The sequence below is a fragment of the Phyllobates terribilis genome, unplaced genomic scaffold (assembly GCF_046119375.1).
Source record: "Phyllobates terribilis strain yellow unplaced genomic scaffold, ASM4611937v1 Scaffold_9__5_contigs__length_417890890, whole genome shotgun sequence".
Classification (NCBI taxonomy): domain Eukaryota; kingdom Metazoa; phylum Chordata; class Amphibia; order Anura; family Dendrobatidae; genus Phyllobates; species Phyllobates terribilis.
Genome location: NW_027362769.1, coordinates 11,337,720 through 11,359,451, shown reverse-complemented (window position 1 = coordinate 11,359,451; position 21,732 = coordinate 11,337,720). Strand labels below are relative to the sequence as shown.

Below are 21,732 nucleotides of genomic sequence, written 5' to 3'. Positions count from 1 at the left end.
GTAAGAAAGGCCAGACAAAGGCCTTTTTACCCCACCTGATGAAGACGGCTTAGACCGTTGAAACGCGTTGTGGCAGTGGTATTGGAGGAAGAATAAAAGTCGGTTGACATCTACTAAATTGTCCAGTATTCCTTTGGCGTTCCCTGAGACCGCTGCACCATTGTTTACTTGTGAGATATCTCCATGCGGAGCTAAAGCGGCAGGAGCGGCCTGGTCTATTTGGATGTTTGAGGACCTGCGGTATCCAACCACCGGGTTAAACTACTGAGGACCTGCGGTGACGTGGTATCTGGTCCAGCAGGATCGTGTGACCACTTGAGGAGCACGGAGTTGCGAGGCAAACACCGACAGGACGGTACTACAAATAGAGGTGACCCGGAGCCTCATTAATTACACGCTTAATCTTGGTTGTGTAGACGTACACAACCTTCACAGGTGAGTGTACTGGCACTTTTTAAATTCAGCAAATAGCCCTGTGAGTCTACACATGCGCCCTTTCTTTTCTTTTCACAAAGGACACACAAAGGGGGTCCTGTGAAGCGCTCCAAAGTTATCTGGGAGTTGTCTGAGCCCCTCACCTGGTGAGCACAGTACGACGTGGGCAGCCGTTACCTGCAGACGTGGTCTGGATAATAAGAACTGTGAGTAAAGGCCCTGGACTGCATCACTGACTCCGTGTCGTTACTGCTGCTGCCCTGCACCATCAACCCCATCCTCCGCATACACTGCCCTGAGGCTATACTCCTCCCGTGGGGAGTTATGCTACGCTCTGCTGCACCCACAACACCAGCCTCAGCAGTCTGCCCTGCAGCGGCGGTTCACTCTGACCGCAATCCACGGGTGGCGTAGTCGGACATTTAAACATCAAAACCACATAAATAGTTCCGCCACTGGTTTGACTACCCGTAGCCACGGAACCGGGTCTCCGCCACGAAGACTACAACCACCAGCATCCACCAAAAAGAGTCCGGCTCCGGGTGTCCCAAGGCCCAGGGGGTGCATCAGAACATTTTCATCACCTTTCACAATCACCAATGGGACAAGGCAGGGATGTCCTCTGTCCCCTCTCTTATACATCCTAGTGACGGAGCACCTGCTCTCATCAATTCGCCATAACCCCAATATTAGGTGGATTGAGGTGGGAGGCACCGAGTACAAGTGCTCTCTATTTGCTGATGATGTCCTAGTATATATCACTCAATCACATATATCCATCCCTGCTGTTATGGCTGAAATAGATCACTTTGTTACATGGTCAAATTTTAAAATCAATGCAGCGAAGTCTGAGGCCCTCGATGTCTCCCTCCCCAAATCCATATAGGATTCCATCCAGTCCAACTTTCCCTTTGCCTGGCCCTCACAGGGTATCAAATACTTAGGAATTCCTATTCATAGAGACCTCTCCCATCTATGTTATCTTAATTTTGGGCCCTTTATTGAACAACTCCATACAGACCACGGTTGGCAAGTTAGAACTGTAAGATTCACTACGTGAACCACTGGTGTTTTGTGGAAAAGCACATGTACACTGTGTTCCAAATTATTATGCAAAAAGTGTTTAGGAGTGATAAGGGAAGAATTTGTTTGTTTGTCAGTTAAACTCATTGATGGTGATGTGTGTCAGGGCTCTTTATATCACTGTAAGCAATTGCAGACACCTGTGCTAATTAGTTTGGCAGGTGTGTCCAATGAAAGGCAAGACTACTTAAGAAGGCTGTCTCACATTATTAAGCAGCCTACATTTTCTGCCAAAATGTGAAAGAAAAGGATGTGTCGGCTGCTGAGAAGCAACAAATTGTGGAGTGTTTAGGTCAAGGCATGACTACAATCAACATTGTGCGATGATCAGGATGAAGTGTCTTGGCAATCAAGAAGTATGTAGCTGATTCACAGTACACACGTGTGCGTGCTGATAAGGGCAAATTGAGGACTCTTTCCTACAGGCAATTACGTCAGGTTAAAAGAGCAGCGGCAAAAAAGCCTTGTCATAGCAGCAGACAAGTTTTTGAAGCTGCTGGTGCCTCCAACGTCCCCCGAACAACAAGATGCAGGGTCCTTCAGAGGTTTGCAGCTGTGCATACACCATCCTGTCGACCTCCTCTATCCACTTCACACAAGCAGAAACGGTTCCAGTGGGCCAAACATTACATGAAGACTGAGTTCAAAACTGTTTTGTTCACGGATGAGTGCCGTGCAGCGCTCGATGGTCCAGATGGATGGAGTGGAGGATGGCTGGTTGATGGACACCCCACGCAAACACGGCTACAGCGCCAACAAGGAGGAGGTGGAGTAATGTTTTGGGCTGGAATCATGGGGAGAGAGATTGTCGGCCCCTTTAGGATCCCTGAAGGCGCTAAAGATGAACTCCATAATGTATGTGGATTTTCTCAAGCAGCACTTCCTGCCATGGTTCAAGAAGAAGAACCGTGTATTTCACAGCAAGATCATTTTTTTTCATGATAATGCACCATCTCATGCTGCACATAAAACATCTGCATCTCTGGCTGATATGGGCATAAAAGGGGACAAACTTATGGTGTGACCCCCATGCTCCCCTGACCTCTACCCCATTCAGAACCTCTGGAGCATCATCAAAAGGAGTGTCTATGATGGCGGGAGGCAGTTCACATCTAAGCAACAGCTCTGGGAGGGTATTCTGTCCTCATGCAAAACAATTGAAGCAGAAACCATCCAAAACCTGACAAATTCAATGGACGAGAGAGTTCAGAAGCTCCTTTCGAACAAGGGGTCCTATGTGAAAATGTAACATCACCTAGAATAAAGTTTTGAGTTGAAAACTGTTTGATTTCAGATTCTAATAACCTGCTAATGCTTATAATTTCAAAAATGACCATTTTTTTGGTCTTTATTAAAATGAAAAGGTTGATCGAAAAGTTTGGGGGATCTAAGAGTGTGGCAACCCAGTAGTCATGATTACTTCGAATTCATAAAATATGAGGGTCATGTTGCAGGTAGTGCAGCAAGAAGGCACTTATGTGTCTTGCGCATCTCGGAGCCCCAAAATTATTTTCCGGGCTAGATGCAGCTAAAAATTATTATTAATTTTAAATCTGGTGGAGCTTAGTATAGATGGCCTAATGGGATCAGTGCTGCACACTGCTACAAAGCCCAAATTATTTTCCAGTCAAGATACAGATAAACATGATTAGTAATTTTAAATCTGGTGGAGCTTATTATAGATGGCCTAATAGAATCAGTGCTGCATACTGCTACAAAGCCCAAATTATTTTCCAGCCAAGATACAGATAAACATGATTAGTAATTTGAAAGCTTAAAACGGTTGGTAGGGTGATTTTAACCAATCATCAAGCTTTTACTCTCCCCAGGATGACACAGGGGTAGAAAAGTCGTTTCGGATCCATGATTTGTTCATCTTTATGAACGTGAGTCTGTCTACATTATCAGTGGAGAGCCGCGTGCGCTTATCTGTCAGCACACCACCAGCAGCGCTGAACACACGTTCAGACAGAACGCTGGCTGCGGGGCATGACAAGATCTCCAAGGCGTAAGTGGCTAGCTCCGGCCATTTATCCAGATTGGGAGCCCAAAAAGAGCAAGGGTCCAGTGACACAGTCATGGCTTCAATGTTTACTTGGAGATACTCCTGTACCATCGTCTCTAGGCGTTGACTATGTGTCAGACTTCTTGTCTCCTGTGGCCTTGCAAAGGATGGGCTAAAAAAGTGGTGAAATGATTCCGCAAAATTGATGTTACCAGCAGATACTGTGGTTCTGTTACGGTTTGAGTGCTGAACACTTGACGGTCCCACGGTTGGCAAGTTGGAACTGTGAGATTCACTACGTGCACCACTGGTGTTTTGTGGAAAAGCACATGTAAGATTCTGCAACAGTCTCTGCTGATACTCCTGCATGCGTGCATCCCTTTCTATGGCAGGAATAATTTCTGCAAATTTACTTTTGTACCGGGGATCTAACAGTGTGGCAACCCAGTAGTCAGGATTATTTCTAATTCTCACAATTCGAGGGTCATGTTGCAGGTAGTGCAGCAAGAAGGCACTCATGTGTGTTGCGCATCCAGGAGCACCAAGTCCCTGTTGTGTTAGTGGCGAGGTAACAATCATGCTTCCTTCCTCTGTCCTCTCCCCCCAACCTCGCACAACAGAAATGTGATCAAGGTCTCCCTCATCTGATGAGTCTTCCATCAGTTCGTCCTCCACTTCTTCCTGGGCTCCTGCACCTTCCTCACTAGTTTGGCTGATACCATGCGCCCTGGTAAAACCATCTCCCCCACCCTCACATGCCTGCCGCCTTGGTGCTGCCGACCGTCTGGACCTTGCAGATGTTATCCCTTCCGCATACAACTCCTCCTCCTCTACTTCCTCCACCTCCTCTTGTGCCACCACCTGACTCCGAATTCTGTTTAACATGTGCTCCAGCATGTAAATCACCGGAATAGTCATGCTGATAATGGCATCGTCAGCACTAAACATCTTCGTCGCCATTTCAAAACTGTGCAGAAGGGTGCATAGGTACGTGATCTGAGACCACTCCTCCAGCGTGATTTGCCCCACTTCTGGATCTCGGTGGCCCAGGCTTTACGTCAGAACGTATTGCACCAGGGCTTGTCGGTGCTGCCACAGTCGCTGCAACATGTGCAGAGTTGAATTCCACCGGGTAGGCACATCGCATTTTAGCCGGTGAAGTGGCAGGCCCAACGACTTCTGTAGAGATGTAAGTCACTGAGCTGCGGGATGCGAACGGCGGAAGTGAGCACACAGCGACCGTGCCCTCTGCAGAAGGCCATCTAGTCTGGGATAGTGGGCTAAAAATTGCTGGACAACCAGGTTCAACACGTGAGCCATACAAGGCACATGTGTGACATTGCCCCGGCGAAGGGCCGCACCCAGGTTTGCAGCATTGTCGCACACGGCCTTCCCTGGTTTCAGGTCCAGTGGAGACAACCATTCATGAAATTGGTTCTCCAGAGCTGACCACAACTCCTCAGCTGTGTGACTCACATTTCCCAGGCATTTCAAAGTAAAAACCGCCTGATGACGTTGAGCCCTACTGCCAGCATAGTAAGGAGGTGTGCAGGATCCCTTCTGCGCAGTTAGAAAGCTTGTGGCATGACCAGACAGGCTTTGGGTGCAGGTGGAAGACCGAGAGGAGGTTGACGAGGCAGAAGCAATGGAGGAACTTTGACATAACGAGGATTGACGCACAACTCGTGGGGACGGCAAGACTTGGACAGCAGCCCCTTGTCCTGCTGTCACCATAGTTACCCAGTGCCCAGTCAGCGACATGTAACGCCCCTGTCCATGAATACTCGTCCAAGTGTCTGTGGTGAAATGCACCCTGTCACACACAGAGTTTCTCAAAGAAGCGGTGATGTTGTGTGCGACATGCTGGTGGAGCGCAGGCACACCTTTCTTTGAGAAGTAGTGCCGACTGGGCATCTGGTACTGGGGCACTGCGACGGACATAAGGTCTCGAAAATCCTCTGTGTCCACCAGGCGGAAAGGCAGCATTTCTGCAGCCAAGAGCTTGCAGATGGTGAAATTCAACCTCCTAGCTTTCTCATGGCTAGGAGGAAATGGTCTTTTACTTGTCCACATCTGAGGGACCGAGGGCTGGCTATTGTGCTTAGACGGGGTTGATAAGGGTGTCCCCGGCAAACTGCCGGTCTGTGAGGAAGATGCAGGTGGACATGTTAGGTTGCCTTGATCCAAAGGTGGTGCTATCGATGTCGGACAGCGCTCAACACCAGCTGGTGTTACCACCTCCAAAGAAAATGATGACCTGCCAATCACGCTGGCTGTTGCGGGTAAAGAGGTGGCAGGTCTGCGCCCCAAAACAGGTGTGACTGCTGTCCCCCCAGTCACAGAGGATGAAGAGGCCGCGGATGCACAAGATATGGCAGACGGTGGTTGGCCTGGCCGGCTAGGTCGCATTGTAGCACACTGAGCTTCCCACTGCAACTTATGCTTCATGTCCATGTGCCGGTTCATGCATGAAGTACTCAAACTATGTATTTTTTGGCCTCTACTTAGCTTTTGCTGACAAATGTTACAGATAACACGAGTTGGGTCATCTTTATCGATCTGAAAAAATGCCCAGGCTATGAAAGGCTTAGCACCCATGCGACCTGAAGAGCCACCACGACTTGTGGTGAGAGGCAGAGTTGTGTTTGAGGATGCAGTTGTTGACTGGGCATCAGTGCAGATCATTTCCTCGTCTGGATTCACAGAAGCGCTGGAGTCGACCTCTGATTCCCAGGCTATAGTATGAGTAAACAGCTCTGCAGACTCAACCATCTGTTCTACCTCATACTCAGACGGGCAGCTGGAGATTTGGGAGCTGTGAGGAAGCAAGTGCGATTGGGGTGACACCTTTGAGGACTGGAGTATTTGTGATGTTGAAGTTGATGTGGAGGAGAGCCCACTTAAAGGAGCACTTGATATCCGTTGAAGCACCTGCTGTTTTTGTGCCTCATCTGGAATTTGTAGCGATTGGCGTGGCCGTAAGAAAGGGATCTTATCACATTGTCCGCTAAAAGAAGTAGACATTTTAGTTTGGCTGGAAGATGGCCTTTCTTCTGCAGATGTTACTGTTGCTTTAACACCTACCCCACGGACACAACCTTTTTTCCCCTTCCCAACACGCCTATTCCCCTTTCCACCAGCAGCAGGCCTTTTTCCACTCATTTTGGTGGTTAACTAATTCACAACTCTGGAGTTGTTTGCACAAAAAAACAATGGATGGGAACCGAGCAGAGCTGAGTGGCCAAACTGTGGTATTAGGCCAAAACTATTGGCTGGGTTAGATGCAGAAAAAAATTATATTCAATTTGCAACCTGATGGAGGTCAGTATAGATGGACTAATAGAACAAGTCCCACACACAGCTAGAAGCCCAAATATTTTTTCAGAGGTAGATGCAGAAAAAAATTGTATTCAGTTTGCAACCTGATGGAGGTCAGTATAGATGGACTGATAGAACAAGTCCTACACACAGTTAGAAGCCCAAATATTTTTTCAGAGGTAGATGCAGAAAAAATATATATTCAGTTTGCAACCTGATGGAGGTCAGTATAGATGGACTAATAGAGAAAGTCCCACAAACTGCTAGAAGGCCAAATATTTTTTCAGAGCTAGATGCAGACAAAAAATTATTTTTAATTTGCAACCTGATGGAGGTCAGTATAGATGGACTAATAGAGAAAGTCCCACACACTGCTAGAAGGCCAAATATTTTTTCAGAGCTAGATGCAGAAAAAAATTATATTCAGTTTGCAACCTGATGGAGGTCAGTATAGATGGACTAATAGAACAAGTCCCACACACAGCTAGAAGCCCAAATATTTTTTCAGAGGTAGATGCAGAAAAAAATTATATTCAGTTTGCAACCTGATGGAGGTCTGTATAGATGGATTAATAGAACAAGTCCCACACACATCTAGAAGCCCAATATTTTTTCAGAGGTAGATGCAGAAAAAAAATATATTCAGTTTGCAACCTGATGGAGGTCAGTATAGATGGACTAATAGAGAAAGTCCCACACACTGCTAGAAGGCCAAATATTTTTTCAGAGCTAGATGCAGACAAAAAATTATTTTTAATTTGCAACCTGATGGAGATCAGTATAGATGGACTAATAGAGAAAGTCCCACACACTGCTAGAAGGCCAAATATTTTTTCAGAGCTAGATGCAGATATAAATTATTTTTAATTTGCAACCTGATGGAGGTCAGTATAGATTGACTAATAGAGAAAGTCCCACACACTGCTAGAAGGCCAAATATTTTTTCAGAGCTAGATGCAGAAAAAAATTATATTCAGTTTGCAACCTGATGGAGGTCAGTATAGATGGACTAATAGAACAAGTCCCACACACAGCTAGAAGGCCAAATATTTTTTCAGAGGTAGATGCAGATAAACATTATTTTTAATTTGCAGCCTGATGGAGGTCAGTATAGATGGACTAATAGAGAAAGTCCCACACACTGCTAGAAGGCCAAATATTTTTTCAGAGCTAGATGCAGACAAAAAATTATTTTTAATTTGCAACCTGATGGAGGTCAGTATAGATGGACTAATAGAGCAAGTCCCACACACTGCTAGAAGGCCAAATATTTTTTCAGAGCTAGATGCAGATATAAATTATTTTTAATTTGCAACCTGATGGAGGTCAGTATAGATGGACTAATAGAGAAAGTCCCACACACTGCTAGAAGGCCAAATATTTTTTCAGAGCTAGATGCAGAAAAAAATTATATTCAGTTTACAACCTGATGGAGGTCAGTATAGATGGACTAATAGAACAAGTCCCACACACAGCTAGAAGCCCAAATATTTTTTCAGAGGTAGATGCAGAAAAAAATTATATTCAGTTTGCAACCTGATGGAGGTCTGTATAGATGGATTAATAGAACAAGTCCCACACACAGCTAGAAGCCCAATATTTTTTCAGAGGTAGATGCAGAAAAAAAATATATTCAGTTTGCAACCTGATGGAGGTCAGTATAGATGGACTAATAGAGAAAGTCCCACACACTGCTAGAAGGCCAAATATTTTTTCAGAGCTAGATGCAGACAAAAAATTATTTTTAATTTGCAACCTGATGGAGGTCAGTATAGATGGACTAATAGAGAAAGTCCCACACACTGCTAGAAGGCCAAACATTTTTTCAGAGCTAGATGCAGATATAAATTATTTTTAATTTGCAACCTGATGGAGGTCAGTATAGATGGACTAATAGAACAAGTCCCACACACAGCTAGAAGCCCAAATATTTTTTCAGAGGTAGATGCAGATAAAAATTATTTTTAATTTGCAACCTGATGGAGGTCAGTATAGCTGGACTAATAGAGAAAGTCCCACACACTGCTAGAAGGCCAAATATTTTTTCAGAGCTAGATGCAGACAAAAAATTATTTTGAATTTGCAGCGTGATGGAGGTCAGTATAGATGGACTAATAGAACAAGTCCCACACACTGCTAGAAGGCCAAATATTTTTTCAGAGCTAGATGCAGAAAAAAATTATATTCAGTTTTCAACCTGATGGAGGTCAGTATAGATGGACTAATAGAGCAAGTCCCACACACTGCTAGAAGCCCAAATATTTTTTCAGAGCTAGATGCAGAAAAAGATTATATTCAATTTGCAACCTGATGGAGGTCAGTATAGATGGACTAATAGACTGATGCTATGCCCAAAAGATTTTACTTCACTAGGTGCAGTAAAAAAATTGGTATTCTATACACAGGTGGTATATCTTGCAACACAGATAGGCTACTCCACTGACTAACACACTCTGCAATAGGCCAAAAAGGATTAGCTTTGCTAGATTCAGCCAAATGCTGTGAAAAAAACTTGCACAGCACTGGCACAGACCTGCCTGGCAAAAACTGATAGGAACTGATGTAACCTAGTCCTGAAAAGGACTGCAATTACAATTAGTCTTTACTCCCACAATCTATCTATTTAAGAGCACAGACCTGCCTGATAAAAGTCGTAGGAAATGCTGTAACCTAGTCCTTAAAAGGACTGCAATCACAACTATTCCCTACTCCCAAGCTATCTGTAGATTTGTGCGAAAATTGGCTTGAAATTAACAAGGTATAGTGCACACAGCAACAGCGGTGCCGTCTAACATGCAGCTGCAGCAGTGAGAAAATGGTGGCGACGGGGAAAATGGCTTGGTCTTATAGGGCAAGGACATGTGACATACACTGCCAATGACACATGCCCTTGCTTGTGTGAAAAAAAGCACTTTGCTCCGTGTGTGCACTGCTGATAGGCTGACAGATTGCACCTCCCCACTGTAAATGCGGGAAAGAGAAAAAATAATGGAGATCTTCATTATTCCTGCAGAGATCCATCCCCTGCCCCTCCCCCACCCCGCTGTACACTCAAACTGCATATTAACATTAATTTTCATCATTACTGAGAAAAAATCCAGTTATGATTTTGGTGCACAAACAGTTATCGAACATAACCTCGAACAGCCGAATTTTTCTCAAATCGTTCGTGTTCGCCGAACGGCTCGAACACCGCCCAAAACAGCTCGAATTTGAGATTGGCGAACAGTTCGAGTCGAACAACGCTCATCTCTACTCGCAACCCAAGTCAAGGATCCTCACTGTCTTGGGAGTCCCTACACTAAAATTCAATTCAATTTATAAACTACACTTTATACAACTAAAGAATTCATGTAGAGGTGTCAAGATCACGTTTTGACACCACAATTGATTCAAAGAATTTTCTACCATTCGGTCATGAAATGAAAAAAATATATATTTTCCACTAAAATGTTGTTTTAGCGTGAGATTTCCCATTTTGACAATGGGTAACAGAAGGAAATGTACTCCACAATTTTTTGCACAACTTGTGCTAAATAAGGCAGCACCCAATATGCAGTTGAAACTATTATTTGGGTACACAGTGGGTCTCGGAAGGGAAGGAGCACTATTCGAATTTTGTAGCACAAATTTTCCTGGAACAGTTTGCAGAATCCATCTACAAAGCATCGAATGTTTTGATATAGCATCGGCTTGCATGTGGATGCTAACAGTCTGGGCATACTGTGGGGCTCAAAATAAAGGAACCAATGGAACACGCATGTTGCTGGATTTTTTGGGGGTTGAGTTGGGGGAGACGAGTCAATTTTCAGAGCATTTAAGCTCCTAGTGGCATAGAAGCCCCTATTTTTTCTGTTGACAGGTGACAGATCTGAGTGGGGGTTTTCTTCTTGCAGAACATGCATATATTTTCTTAGTATCATTGCAGTTTAAATAATATTTAAGGCTAGATTTATACTAATCCTGTGTTCTACACTGAACATTTACATTAGGGTTTCTGTATAAACTTGCAAAAAGTGTGACTCAGAGAAAACCAATCCCTAAAATGAGGCAGATACAGTCACTTGGGACTCCATATGGCCACTATTCCGGCAGTGTCCAACTTTTAGGAGGTGTACAAACGCATGATTGACTGCACTTTTGTTTTTGCCTAAAAATATAAGACACTGCAGGATCTGAGGCTAGACAAAGGCCAAAGTGACTCCATCTGTCTCTTTAGAAACCTCCACATATATGCAAAGTGTGGACAAACTTAATTTCTTTGGAAATGTTCATTATTAAAAAGTATTATGTCTACATACTGTGTAATTATAGGGTGAATGGCATGATTTGGTCCAAACCAACAAAGACTTCCTCTGCCTTTAAGACCAGTTCTTCCAAATGGATTCCTAGCACAAGCAGAAGACAGGATAAATAATAAGAAAAAATACTCTTTAGAGATGCATTACCATTCTGTCATAGCAATAAAATTAATTTAAAGGAATATGTCACAAGGTGTTTTTTTTCTGTGTAATTTGAGAGTGGTAAGATGTAGGGGCAGAAACTATGATTCCTTCTATCACTTACTGAGATCTAGCAGTTCTCTGAATACTGAGCTCTGTATAAGCCCGTGATCACCACTGACTGGCAGCTTTCTATACACATTGTGCATTGACAAAAAGCTGCTAATCACTGGTGGGAGAATGTTAGACACAGCCACAGAGCAGGAGGTTACTAAGCATCTAGTGATAATCTTGAGCTGTTAAAACACTCATTTTATTGAAACATACAGCCCAGTAAGTGACACATTATTGGAATCAGGGTGTCTGCCCATACATTGTGCTGCTAATAGATTCTTTTTAAAATGTATTGTAAAACAAGGATCATGTACATCATTAGTAATAATATTGACCAAAGTACATGTCATCTGTCATGATCATCTTCTACAGTTATATGAAAAAGTTTGGGCACACCTATTAATCTTATCTTAATGTTTTATAAAAATTGGTGTTTTTGCAACAGCTATTTCAGTTTGATATATGTAATAACTGTTGGACACAGTAATGTTTCTGCCTTGAAATGAGGTTTATTGTACTAACAGAAAATGTGCAATCTGCATTCAAACAAAATTTGACAGGTGCATAAGTATGGGCACCTCACCAGAAAAGTGACATTAATATTTAGTAGATCCTCCTTTTGCAAAAATAACAGCCTCTAGTCGCTTCCTGTAGCTTTTAATGAGTTCCTGGATCCTGGATGAAGGTATTTTTGACCATTCCTCTTTACAAAACAATTCCAGTTCAGTTAAGTTTAATGGTCGCCGAACATGGACAGCCCTCTTCAAATGATCCCACAGATGTTCAATGATATTCAGGGCTTGGGACTGGGATGGCCATTCCAGAACATTGCAATTGTTCCTCTGCATGAATGCCTGAGTAGATTTGGAGCGGTGTTTTGGATCATTGTCTTGCTGAAAGATCCATCCCCTGCGTAACTTCAACTTTATCACTGATTCTTGAACATTATTGTCAAGAATCTGCTGATACTGAGTGGAATCCATGCGTCCCTCAACTTTAACAAGATTCCCGGTGCCGGCATTGGCCACACAGCCCCAAAGCATGATGGAACCTCCACCAAATTTTACTGTGGGTAGCAAGTGTTTTTCTTGGAATGCTGTGTTTTTATGCCGCCATGCATAACGCCTTTTTGTATGACCAAACAACTCAATCTTGGTTTCATCAGTCCACAGGACCTTCTTCCAAAAAGAAATTGGCTTCTCCAAATGTGCTTTTGCATACCTCAGCCGACTCTGTTTGTGGCGTGCTTGCAGAAACAGCTTCTTTCGCATCACTCTCCCATACAGCTTCTCCTTGTGCAAAGTGCGTTGTATAGTTGACCGATGCACAGTGATACCATCTGCAGCAACTTGATGCTGCAGCTCTCTGGAGGTGGTCTGATGATTGTCCTTGACTGATCTCACCATTCTTCTTCTCTGCCTTTCTGATGTTTTTCTTGGCCTGCCACTTCTGGCCTTAACAAGAACTGTCTCTGTGTTCTTCCATTTTCTTACTATGTTCCTCACAGTGGAAACTGACAGGTTAAATCTCTGAGACAGCTTTTTGTATCCTTCCCCTGAACAACTATGTTGAATAATCTTTGTTTTCAGATCATTTGACAGTTGTTTTAAGGAGCCCATGATGCCACTCTTCAGAGGAGATTCAAACAGGAGAACAACTTGCAAGTGGCCACTTTAAGTAGCTTTTCTCATGATTGCATACACCTGGCTATGAAGTTCAAAGCTCAATGAGGTTACAAAACCAATAAAAGTGCTTTAGTAAGTCAGTAAAAAGTAGGTAGGAGTATTTAAAACAAGAAAATGATAAGGGTGCCCATACTTATGCACCTGTCAAATTTTGTTTGAATGCAGATTGCACATTTTCTCTTAGTACAATAAACCTCATTTCAAGGCTGAAACATTACTGTGTCCAACAGTTATTACATATATCAAACTGAAATAGCTGTTGCAAAAACACCAATTTTTATAAAACATTAAGCTTAAGATTAATAGGGGTGCCCAAACTTTTTCATATAACTGTATTGTTGATTCTGTATTGTACAGCTTGATTATTGCTGACCCCAAGCTAAGAATTTACATTTAAATTGATAGAAAAAGGTGTGACAGGTAATGTGAAAGTGAATAGAAAATATTATATTGCTCAATTAATTTCACAAAATATCCAGAAAATAATATCTTAAAGCATTCAATTTTATTGTTTTAAATGTAAAGCAAGAAACCTGTAAACCAACAAACTGAGAATTCTTTACACTCTTCGGTTCCAGCACTCTGTCTCTGTTACATCTATATAGTTACATCGTTTCGTAGGTTGAAAAAAGACTTTCAGAGCTACTCACTATTATTGGCACCCCTTCATTTTTTACTGTACAATATCTTCAGAAATAAATAGAAATGTACCAAAGTTATATCCTCAAGATTTTTTTAATCAGTGATCCAAAGTAATATAACAATAAAACATTGTTTTTCAATTTCCATGTTACAATTTCAAAGAAAAAACAGAATAAACAGCATGTGCAGCAATAAAGGCACCCCCTAATTAATACTTGTCTGCACACCCATTTGCATTGATGACAGCCTTCAAACGTTTCTTTTAGCCATCTATAAGCTTCTTGCTGTTCTCAGCTGGAATTTTCTTCCACTCTTCCTATGCAGTTTGTTCAAGCACTTTAATGTTTGCAGAGTTCATTTTCCCAATGGCAGATTTCAGCTCACCCCAAAGATTTTCAATGAGATTGAGGTCAGGACTCAATGCTGGCCTTTTAAAGACAGTCCATTTTTCTTTTTCAACCATTCCTGTGTACTTTTGGATGTGTGCTTTGTGTCGTTGTCTTGTTGGAGGACCCATGATCTTCGACTTAAACCAAGTTTTCTTACACTGGGTAGGACATTTCGCTCTAAAATCTCTTGATAATTCTCTGATTTCATGATTCCTGTGATACAGTCAAGGCCCCCAGTACCAGATGCAGCAAAGCAACCCCACAGCATTATGGATCCTCCAACATGCTTAACTGTTGGTAAGGTGTTCTTTTCCTTCTAAGCTTCATAGCGCTGTCTGTAAATAAACTTGTTGCTTTGCATTGCCAAAACGCTCAATTTTTGTTTCATCTGTCCACAGAACATTTTCTCAGAAGGACTGTGGTTTGTCAAGGTACTTTTTTGCAAAGATCAGTCGTTCCTTTTTATGTCTTTTCTTCAGCAATCGTTTCTTCCTTGGCCTTTGCCCATAAAACTCTTCTTGGTTTAGTGTGCAGTATATGGTACTTGTTGAAACCATGAACCCAAACTGTTCCAGGTTGGCCTTCAGGTCTTTGAATGTTTGACGTGGTGTTTTTTCTACCATTCGCATCAACCTTCGAAGACATCTCTTGTCAATTTTCCTCTTTCCCCCACGCCCAGGGAGGTTCTGGACAGTTCCATGTTTGGCAAACTTCTTAATAACATTGCACACTGTTGAAACCGGGATACCAAGGTCTTTAGAAATGGTCTTATACCCTTTGTACACTTTGGAAGTCTTATGTTTGCTAATATTAGCAGTACTGATGTTCTCAGATAGCTCCATTGTCTTCACCATTGTGACAAAGAAACAGAGCATAGCATGTGGCTTTTTAAAACACTAAAGTCATCATTCCTTGGCTAATTCATGTCACATGGGCACCAACAATTAATCACAGGTGAAACTCTTTTGTGATTTACCACAGGCGAGTCAAAATGTGTTTCCATTCTAAATTAATGTAAAGGGTCTCAATACTGGTGACACAGCAATCTTTAGGTTTTTCTATTTTTACCTGGCATTGTTTATTTTAATTATTGTTTATCATTTGCTCTTTTGTATTTAACACAAGTGCTTTATACAAAAAAAACAGTTTCACTTGATTAATTTTTTCAGGAGATATTGCACATTGTACACTTAAATGTCATGGGTGCCAATAACAGTGATCAGGACTGTAGGTCCATTAAAGGGAATCTGTCACCCCCTGGGCGATATCAGACCTCTACAATGGGCATACAGGTTATAGAAAAGTAAATCTATACATACCTTTATGGCCCATAGTAGAGGTCTGATTGCAGAGAAAAGTGTTTTTATAATCTCCGTTTTCCACAGGCTTGGTGTCCGAGGGACGACAAGAAATCCCCGTCTATCTGTTTATTATTCCCTGAAATCCCCACCTATGTGCTTAATTACCATATTTCACCCCTCCCCTGCACGTCACAGAGCCCTGTGACATGCACTGTGCTCCTTGACTTCCCGGACATGCGCAAAGTGCCGCTCATATAGAGTGTGCTTTGCTTCATCCCAGCCCCGTCTCTCCGTGCACTGCGAGGTAGGGCTCTATTGCTCAGGCGCCAGGAAGTGACAGTGACTCCCTGGCTATGCCCATAGTAGAGGTCTGATATCACCCAGAGGGTGACAGATTCCCTTTAAGTTCAACCTTTTGCCGCTTATTATATATTGCTGTCCCTCTCTCTGCTCTTTGGGTGCAGGGTTGACATCATGTAGAAAGAACTGCAGTGAATCATTGAGCTCAACACCTTGGGTCATCTACTTCAGCAGAGTTGTTGAGCTCAATGATTGACTGCAGCGCTGTTAACTTGATGTCACGTTGCATCAAACACAGAGACTTACTCAGTTCCATGACAGAGCATTGTAGCCAGGGAGGGTAAGAAAATCTCTGTTTGTTTTTTTCAGTTAACTGAGATTATGGGAAAAAGGCTTTTGAAAGTGGATAACACCGTTAAATTCATAGATAATCTTTATTTACAGCTGTAGATGAGTGAAAACATTTTTAAAACTGAAGCTAATTATCTGAATATCTTGTTTAAATAAACTTTCTTGCAGACTCCAAAGCACGTGCCATACATAGCTCTTACAGCTTGTATTACCCCTTTGACGTTCAAGCCATTTTTGCTGTAAATTAGACTTTTTTTTCCTTAAAATACATGTATTTTTGGCTAAAAATCATAAGATTTAATTAAAACTTATGGACAGTTTGGTTTCTATTGCCTCTATTTATTCCAGTACATAGATGGCAGCAAAATTAGTTTTCAGTCAAATCCATAAGCAAGGTGGCTAGATGGCAAAGTCTGCAACCCTTAACCTTCCTCTCCTGAATGATCTTCTAAGCTCACAGTATGACCGATTGAACATTGAACTTTGATATGGTCATAACAATAATCCTAAAGGGGTAGGTTCATCCATAATTAAAAAAATGGATGTGCCCTCACCCTGCTATGCCCTTCAAATATCCTGCCTAAGGCTATGTTTCGCACGATCAAGATTTTGAAGCAGAAATTTCCTGAGCGTTTCTGCATCTCCTCGGTAGGAAAAACACTGGGTGTTTTTATACAGTGTCAAACCTGCAGCGTCCAGATGGTAAAGCATAGTGGATGGGATCTCTAGAAATCCCATGTCCACTATGCGTGCATCAGAGGCTGTGGATCACCCGTGGACACTGACATGCGGCGCATATTTTAAGACTGCAGCATGTCAAATTCACTTGCGGAGTTGCTAGTCTCCGCAACAGAAATTTGACCACTAGAATGTATTGAATGCGATAAATCCGCATGGTTCAGTGAACACGTGGATTTACCTGAGTTCAATGGAATGCAATATTTTGGACACAGCAAAAAATATGCGTCCAAACCAGTGCTACGTCTGGATCATGGGCACAGAGCCTAAAATTTAAAAAAAAAATGGAGTGGGCTCCCGCATCATTTTTATAAACATCAAAAGGAAAGCCGACCACTGGGAGCTGCTATTAGTAGCCGAAAATGTTCCCTGGCTATTAATATCAGCCCACAGCTGTTTGTTTAGCCTTTACTGGCTACATTACAGGGGAACCCCAGCAAAAAAATGACGTAGGGTCCCCCTTTTTTAATCTAACCAGCAAAGGCTAAACTAGACATCTGCAGGCTGATATTAATAGCCAGGGAAGGGGCCATGGATCCTGGCCCCCTCCGCGGCTAATAATATTACCCCTCAGCAGTCCCAGAAATGGCGCATCCATAAGATGCGCCAAATCTGGCACTTAGCCTCCACTCTTCCCACTGCCCTGTAGCTGTGGCAAGTGGGGTAATGGGGTTGGGGTTCATGTCAACCTAGTATTGGCGGCTGACGTGAAGCATAGGTTAGTAATGGAGGGCGTATATAAGACGCCCCCATTACTAATCGCCTAGTGAAATGGTCGCCGCGTTTTCAATAAAAGACACGGCCAGAATAAAGTATTTTAATGAAATAAAAAACACACGGTTCTACAAATTTTTTATTACCCTCCCAATCCCCGAAGCCTTTGATCTTCTGAAAAAAGTGTAAAATAATAAACAACCATATCCCTCACCTGCCGCAGTCAATGACATAGTCCACGATCACGCCAACGAGTGTCCCACGGCGATCTGGGTAACTTCTACAGCAGTGATTTCAGAAATCACTGATGTCACTGCTGTAGAAGACAGCATTGTACACTGACAAGAAGTGTAAATCACTCCTGTCAGTGTACATTGCTGTGCAGGAGTGAGATCACTGGGGTTGATCTGCTGAAGATCAGCTGGTCAGCCCCGTTGAGCTTACCACCCTGGGAACATTCCTGTGAATGTTCCCAGGGTCAGGTCACATAACCGATCAGCTGATCGGTGATGTCACCGCAGGACCTAGCAGCTCGGTACACTGTGGTAGCGCGTGCGCTCCCGCAGTATACTTCTGGCAACTGGGAGGACAGGATCGCAGTTGGGGACCAGGAGGACACCGAGGGCCGCTGGAATGGTGAGTATAAGGTTTTTTGTTTTTTTTTTTACTTTTTTTTTACCGCCGGCACTAGGGCTGGGCAGAGCAGACTACTGCTCCTCCAAACCACGCCACTCTCGCTGTTATCAGATCGGATGAGAGGAGCAGTACCCGGGTACCACCTGCACTGCGTTTCCACCTCAAAATCACGGCCATTGGCGTTAATTGAAACGCAACAAATCCACAGGTATAGATATTACACCTGTGGGTTTGCTGCGGTTCAATGCAAGTCAATGGGGCGGAATTTGCGGTGGGATCGTGCAAAAAATGGTCATGCTGCGGTTTTTACCATTGTTATAGCTGGCAGACCTATTAGCAAGCATTTTCAGAGCATTTCCGCGGCAGAAAAAAACGCATCAAAAACACATCGTGTGAACTTAAAGCTGGATGGTTGCACGACAGAGATTCCTACACCAGGAACTATTCTTCTCTGACTCTCATACACAAGCTGAAAAAACATTTGACAATGAAGATTTGAATCAATTTTCTTAACAAAAAGAATAAGCTTGTGTAGTGAAATGAGAAAAGTTCATGTCATACAAATTATAAATTCTGCTAAAATATCAATAAACAAGCAGTCCTGTACTTACAGCGGCAGACCATCTTTTACCACATATGTAACACAGTAGCTTTGCCGATTTAGGTTTCCATCAAAAGTGTTATATTTTATTTTTTGAAGTGTTTCTTGAGAGCTAAAAATAAAATATATTATATTTCAATTATTTACATATTTATTGCTGTTTAAAAAAAAATTAATATTTAGGAAATACTTTGTCTTACTCAGTATAAGGATCATGAAACGACTTGTCTTTCCTAATAGCGGTATAAAATGGGGGATTATATATACTAAATTCCACCTATAAATAAGCAGAGGTAAATGTTTAGTCTTATATTAATATTAATAAATATATATATTTCTTATACATATATATATATATACATATATATATATATATATACTAGCTATTGAACCCGTTCTACGGCCGGATGGTGAGCATTTTTATTGCTATATGTCTCCCATGCTGGTATGTGCTGCCCCCCTCCTGTCCCCACCATTCTATCCTGGTATGCATGGCACCCCTCATCCCTATCTTGGTATGCATGGCACCCCTCATCCCTATCCTGGAATGCATGGCACCCCTCATCCCCATCCTGGAATGCATGGCACCCCTCATCCCCAATCCTGGTATGCATGGCACACGTCACCCGTAATCCTGGTATGCATGGCATCCCTCACCCCCCAATCCTGGTATGCATGGCACCCCTCATCTTCAATCCTGGTATGCATGGCACCCCTCATCCCCAATCCTGGTATTCATGGCACCCCTCATCCCCAATCCTTGTATGCATGGCCCCCTGATTCCAAATCTGGTATACATGGCACCCCTCATCCCCAATCCTGGTATACATTGCACCCCTCATCCCAATCTTGGTATGCATGGCACCACACCTCTCATCCTGGTATGCATGGCACCCCTCATTCCAAATCTGGTATAAATGGCACCCCTCGTCCCAATCCTGGTATGTATGGCACCCCTCATCCCCCAATCCTGGTATGTATGGTACCCAATCCCTCATCCTGGTATGCATGGCACCCCATCCCTCTTCCTGGTATGCATGGTACCCCGCATTCCTATCCTGGTATGCATGGTACCCCTCATCCCTATTCTGGTATGCATGGCACCTCTCACCCCCCAATCCTGGTATGCATGGTCCCCCCCAATCCTGATATGTGTGGTCCCTTCACCCCCACTCCTGGTATGTGTGGTACCCCTCATCCTGGTATGCATGGCACCCCATTCCTCATCCTGGTATGCATGGTACCCCTCATCCCCCCAATCCTGGCATGCATGGTACCTCTCATCCCTATCCTGGTATGTTTGGTACCAGTCATCCTGGTATGCATGGCATCCCATCCCTCATTCTGGTATGCATGGTACCCCTCATCCCTATTCTGGTATGTATGGCACTCCTCATCCTCCAATCCTGGTATGTATGGCCTCCTCATCCCCCAATCCTGATATGCATGGCACCCCATCCCTCATCCTGGTATGCATGGTACCCCTCATCCCTATTCTGGTATGTATGGTAACCCTCATCCCTATTCTGGATATGTGTGGTCCCTTCACCCCCACTCCTGGTATGTGTGGTACCCCTCATCATGGTATGCATGGCACCACATTCCTCATCCTGGTATACATGGTACCCCTCATCCCCCCAATCCTGGTATGCATGGTACCTCTCATCCCTATCCTGGTATGTATGGTACCAGTCATCCTGGTATGCATGGCACCCCATCCCTCATTCTGGTATGCATGGTACCCCTCATACCTATTCTGGTATGTATGGTAACCCTCATCCCTATTCTGGAATGTATGGTACCCTCATCCTGGCATGCATGGCACCCAACCCCTCATCCTGGTATGCATGTCACCCCTCATCCCCAATCCTGGTATGTATGGCTCCCTCATCCCTATCCTGGTATGCATGGCACCCCATCCCTTATCCTGGTATGCATGGTACTCCTCATCCCTATTCTGGTATGCATGGTACCCCTCATCCTGGTATGCATGGCACCCCATCCCTCATCCTGGTATGCATGGTACCCCGCATTCCTATCCTGGTGTGCATGGTACCCCTCATCACTATTCTGGTAAGCATTGCACCTCTCACCCCCCCAACTCTGGTATGCATGGTCCCCCCCAATCCTGGTATGTGTGGTCCCTTCAACCCCCAATCCTGGTATGTGTGGTACCCCTCATCCTGGTATGCATGGCACCCCATTCCTCATCCTGGTATGCATGGTACCCCTCATCCCCCCAATCCTGTTATGCATGGTACCTCTCATCCCTATCCTGGTATGTATGGTACCAGTCATCCTGGTATGCATGGCACCCCATCCCTCATTCTGGTATGCATGGTACCCCTCATCCCTATTCTGGTATGTATGGTAACCCTCATCCCTATTCTGGAATGTATGGTACCCTCATCCTGGCATGCATGGCACTCAACCCCTCATCCTGGTATGCATGTCACCCCTCATCCCCAATCCTGGTATGTATGGCTCCCTCATCCCTATCCTGGTATGCATGGCACCCCATCCCTTATCCTGGTATGCATGGTACTCCTCATCCCTATTCTGGTATGCATGGTACCCCTCATCCTGGTATGCATGGCTCCCCATCCCTCATCCTGGTATGCATGGTACCCCGCATTCCTATCCTGGTGTGCATGGTACCACTCATCCTTATTCTGGTATGCATGGCACCTCTCACCCCCCAATCCTGGTATGCATGGTCCCCCCCCCAATCCTGGTATGTGTGGTCCCTTCACCCCCCAATCCTGGTATGTGTGGTACCCCTCATCCTGGTATGCATGGCACTCCATTCCTCATCCTGGTATGTATGGTCCCCTCATCCCACAATCCTGGTATGCATGGTACCCCTCATACCCCCAATCTACGCATATCATGATCTCTGGCGCCATACACTCTCCTCTTACCTGTAACGGCTCCATGCGTGCTTCTGTCTGGAGCCAGACTGCGCAGGCGTGTCGCGC

General features: G+C 43.8%; 1 protein-coding gene across 1 annotated transcript in view; it reads right to left on the bottom strand.

Annotated features, from left to right (window-relative positions):
• TRPM2 (transient receptor potential cation channel subfamily M member 2) overlaps positions 1-21,732 on the bottom strand; it is a 1,046,990-nt gene that overhangs the window by 148,894 nt on the left and 876,364 nt on the right. Inside the window, exons 30-32 of the mRNA XM_073646321.1 lie at positions 18,955-19,031; positions 18,765-18,866; positions 11,143-11,229 (exon numbers count right to left, since the gene is read on the bottom strand). Coding sequence (XP_073502422.1) covers positions 11,143-11,229; positions 18,765-18,866; positions 18,955-19,031 — 266 coding nt within the window. The remainder of the gene's footprint in view (positions 1-11,142; positions 11,230-18,764; positions 18,867-18,954; positions 19,032-21,732) is intronic.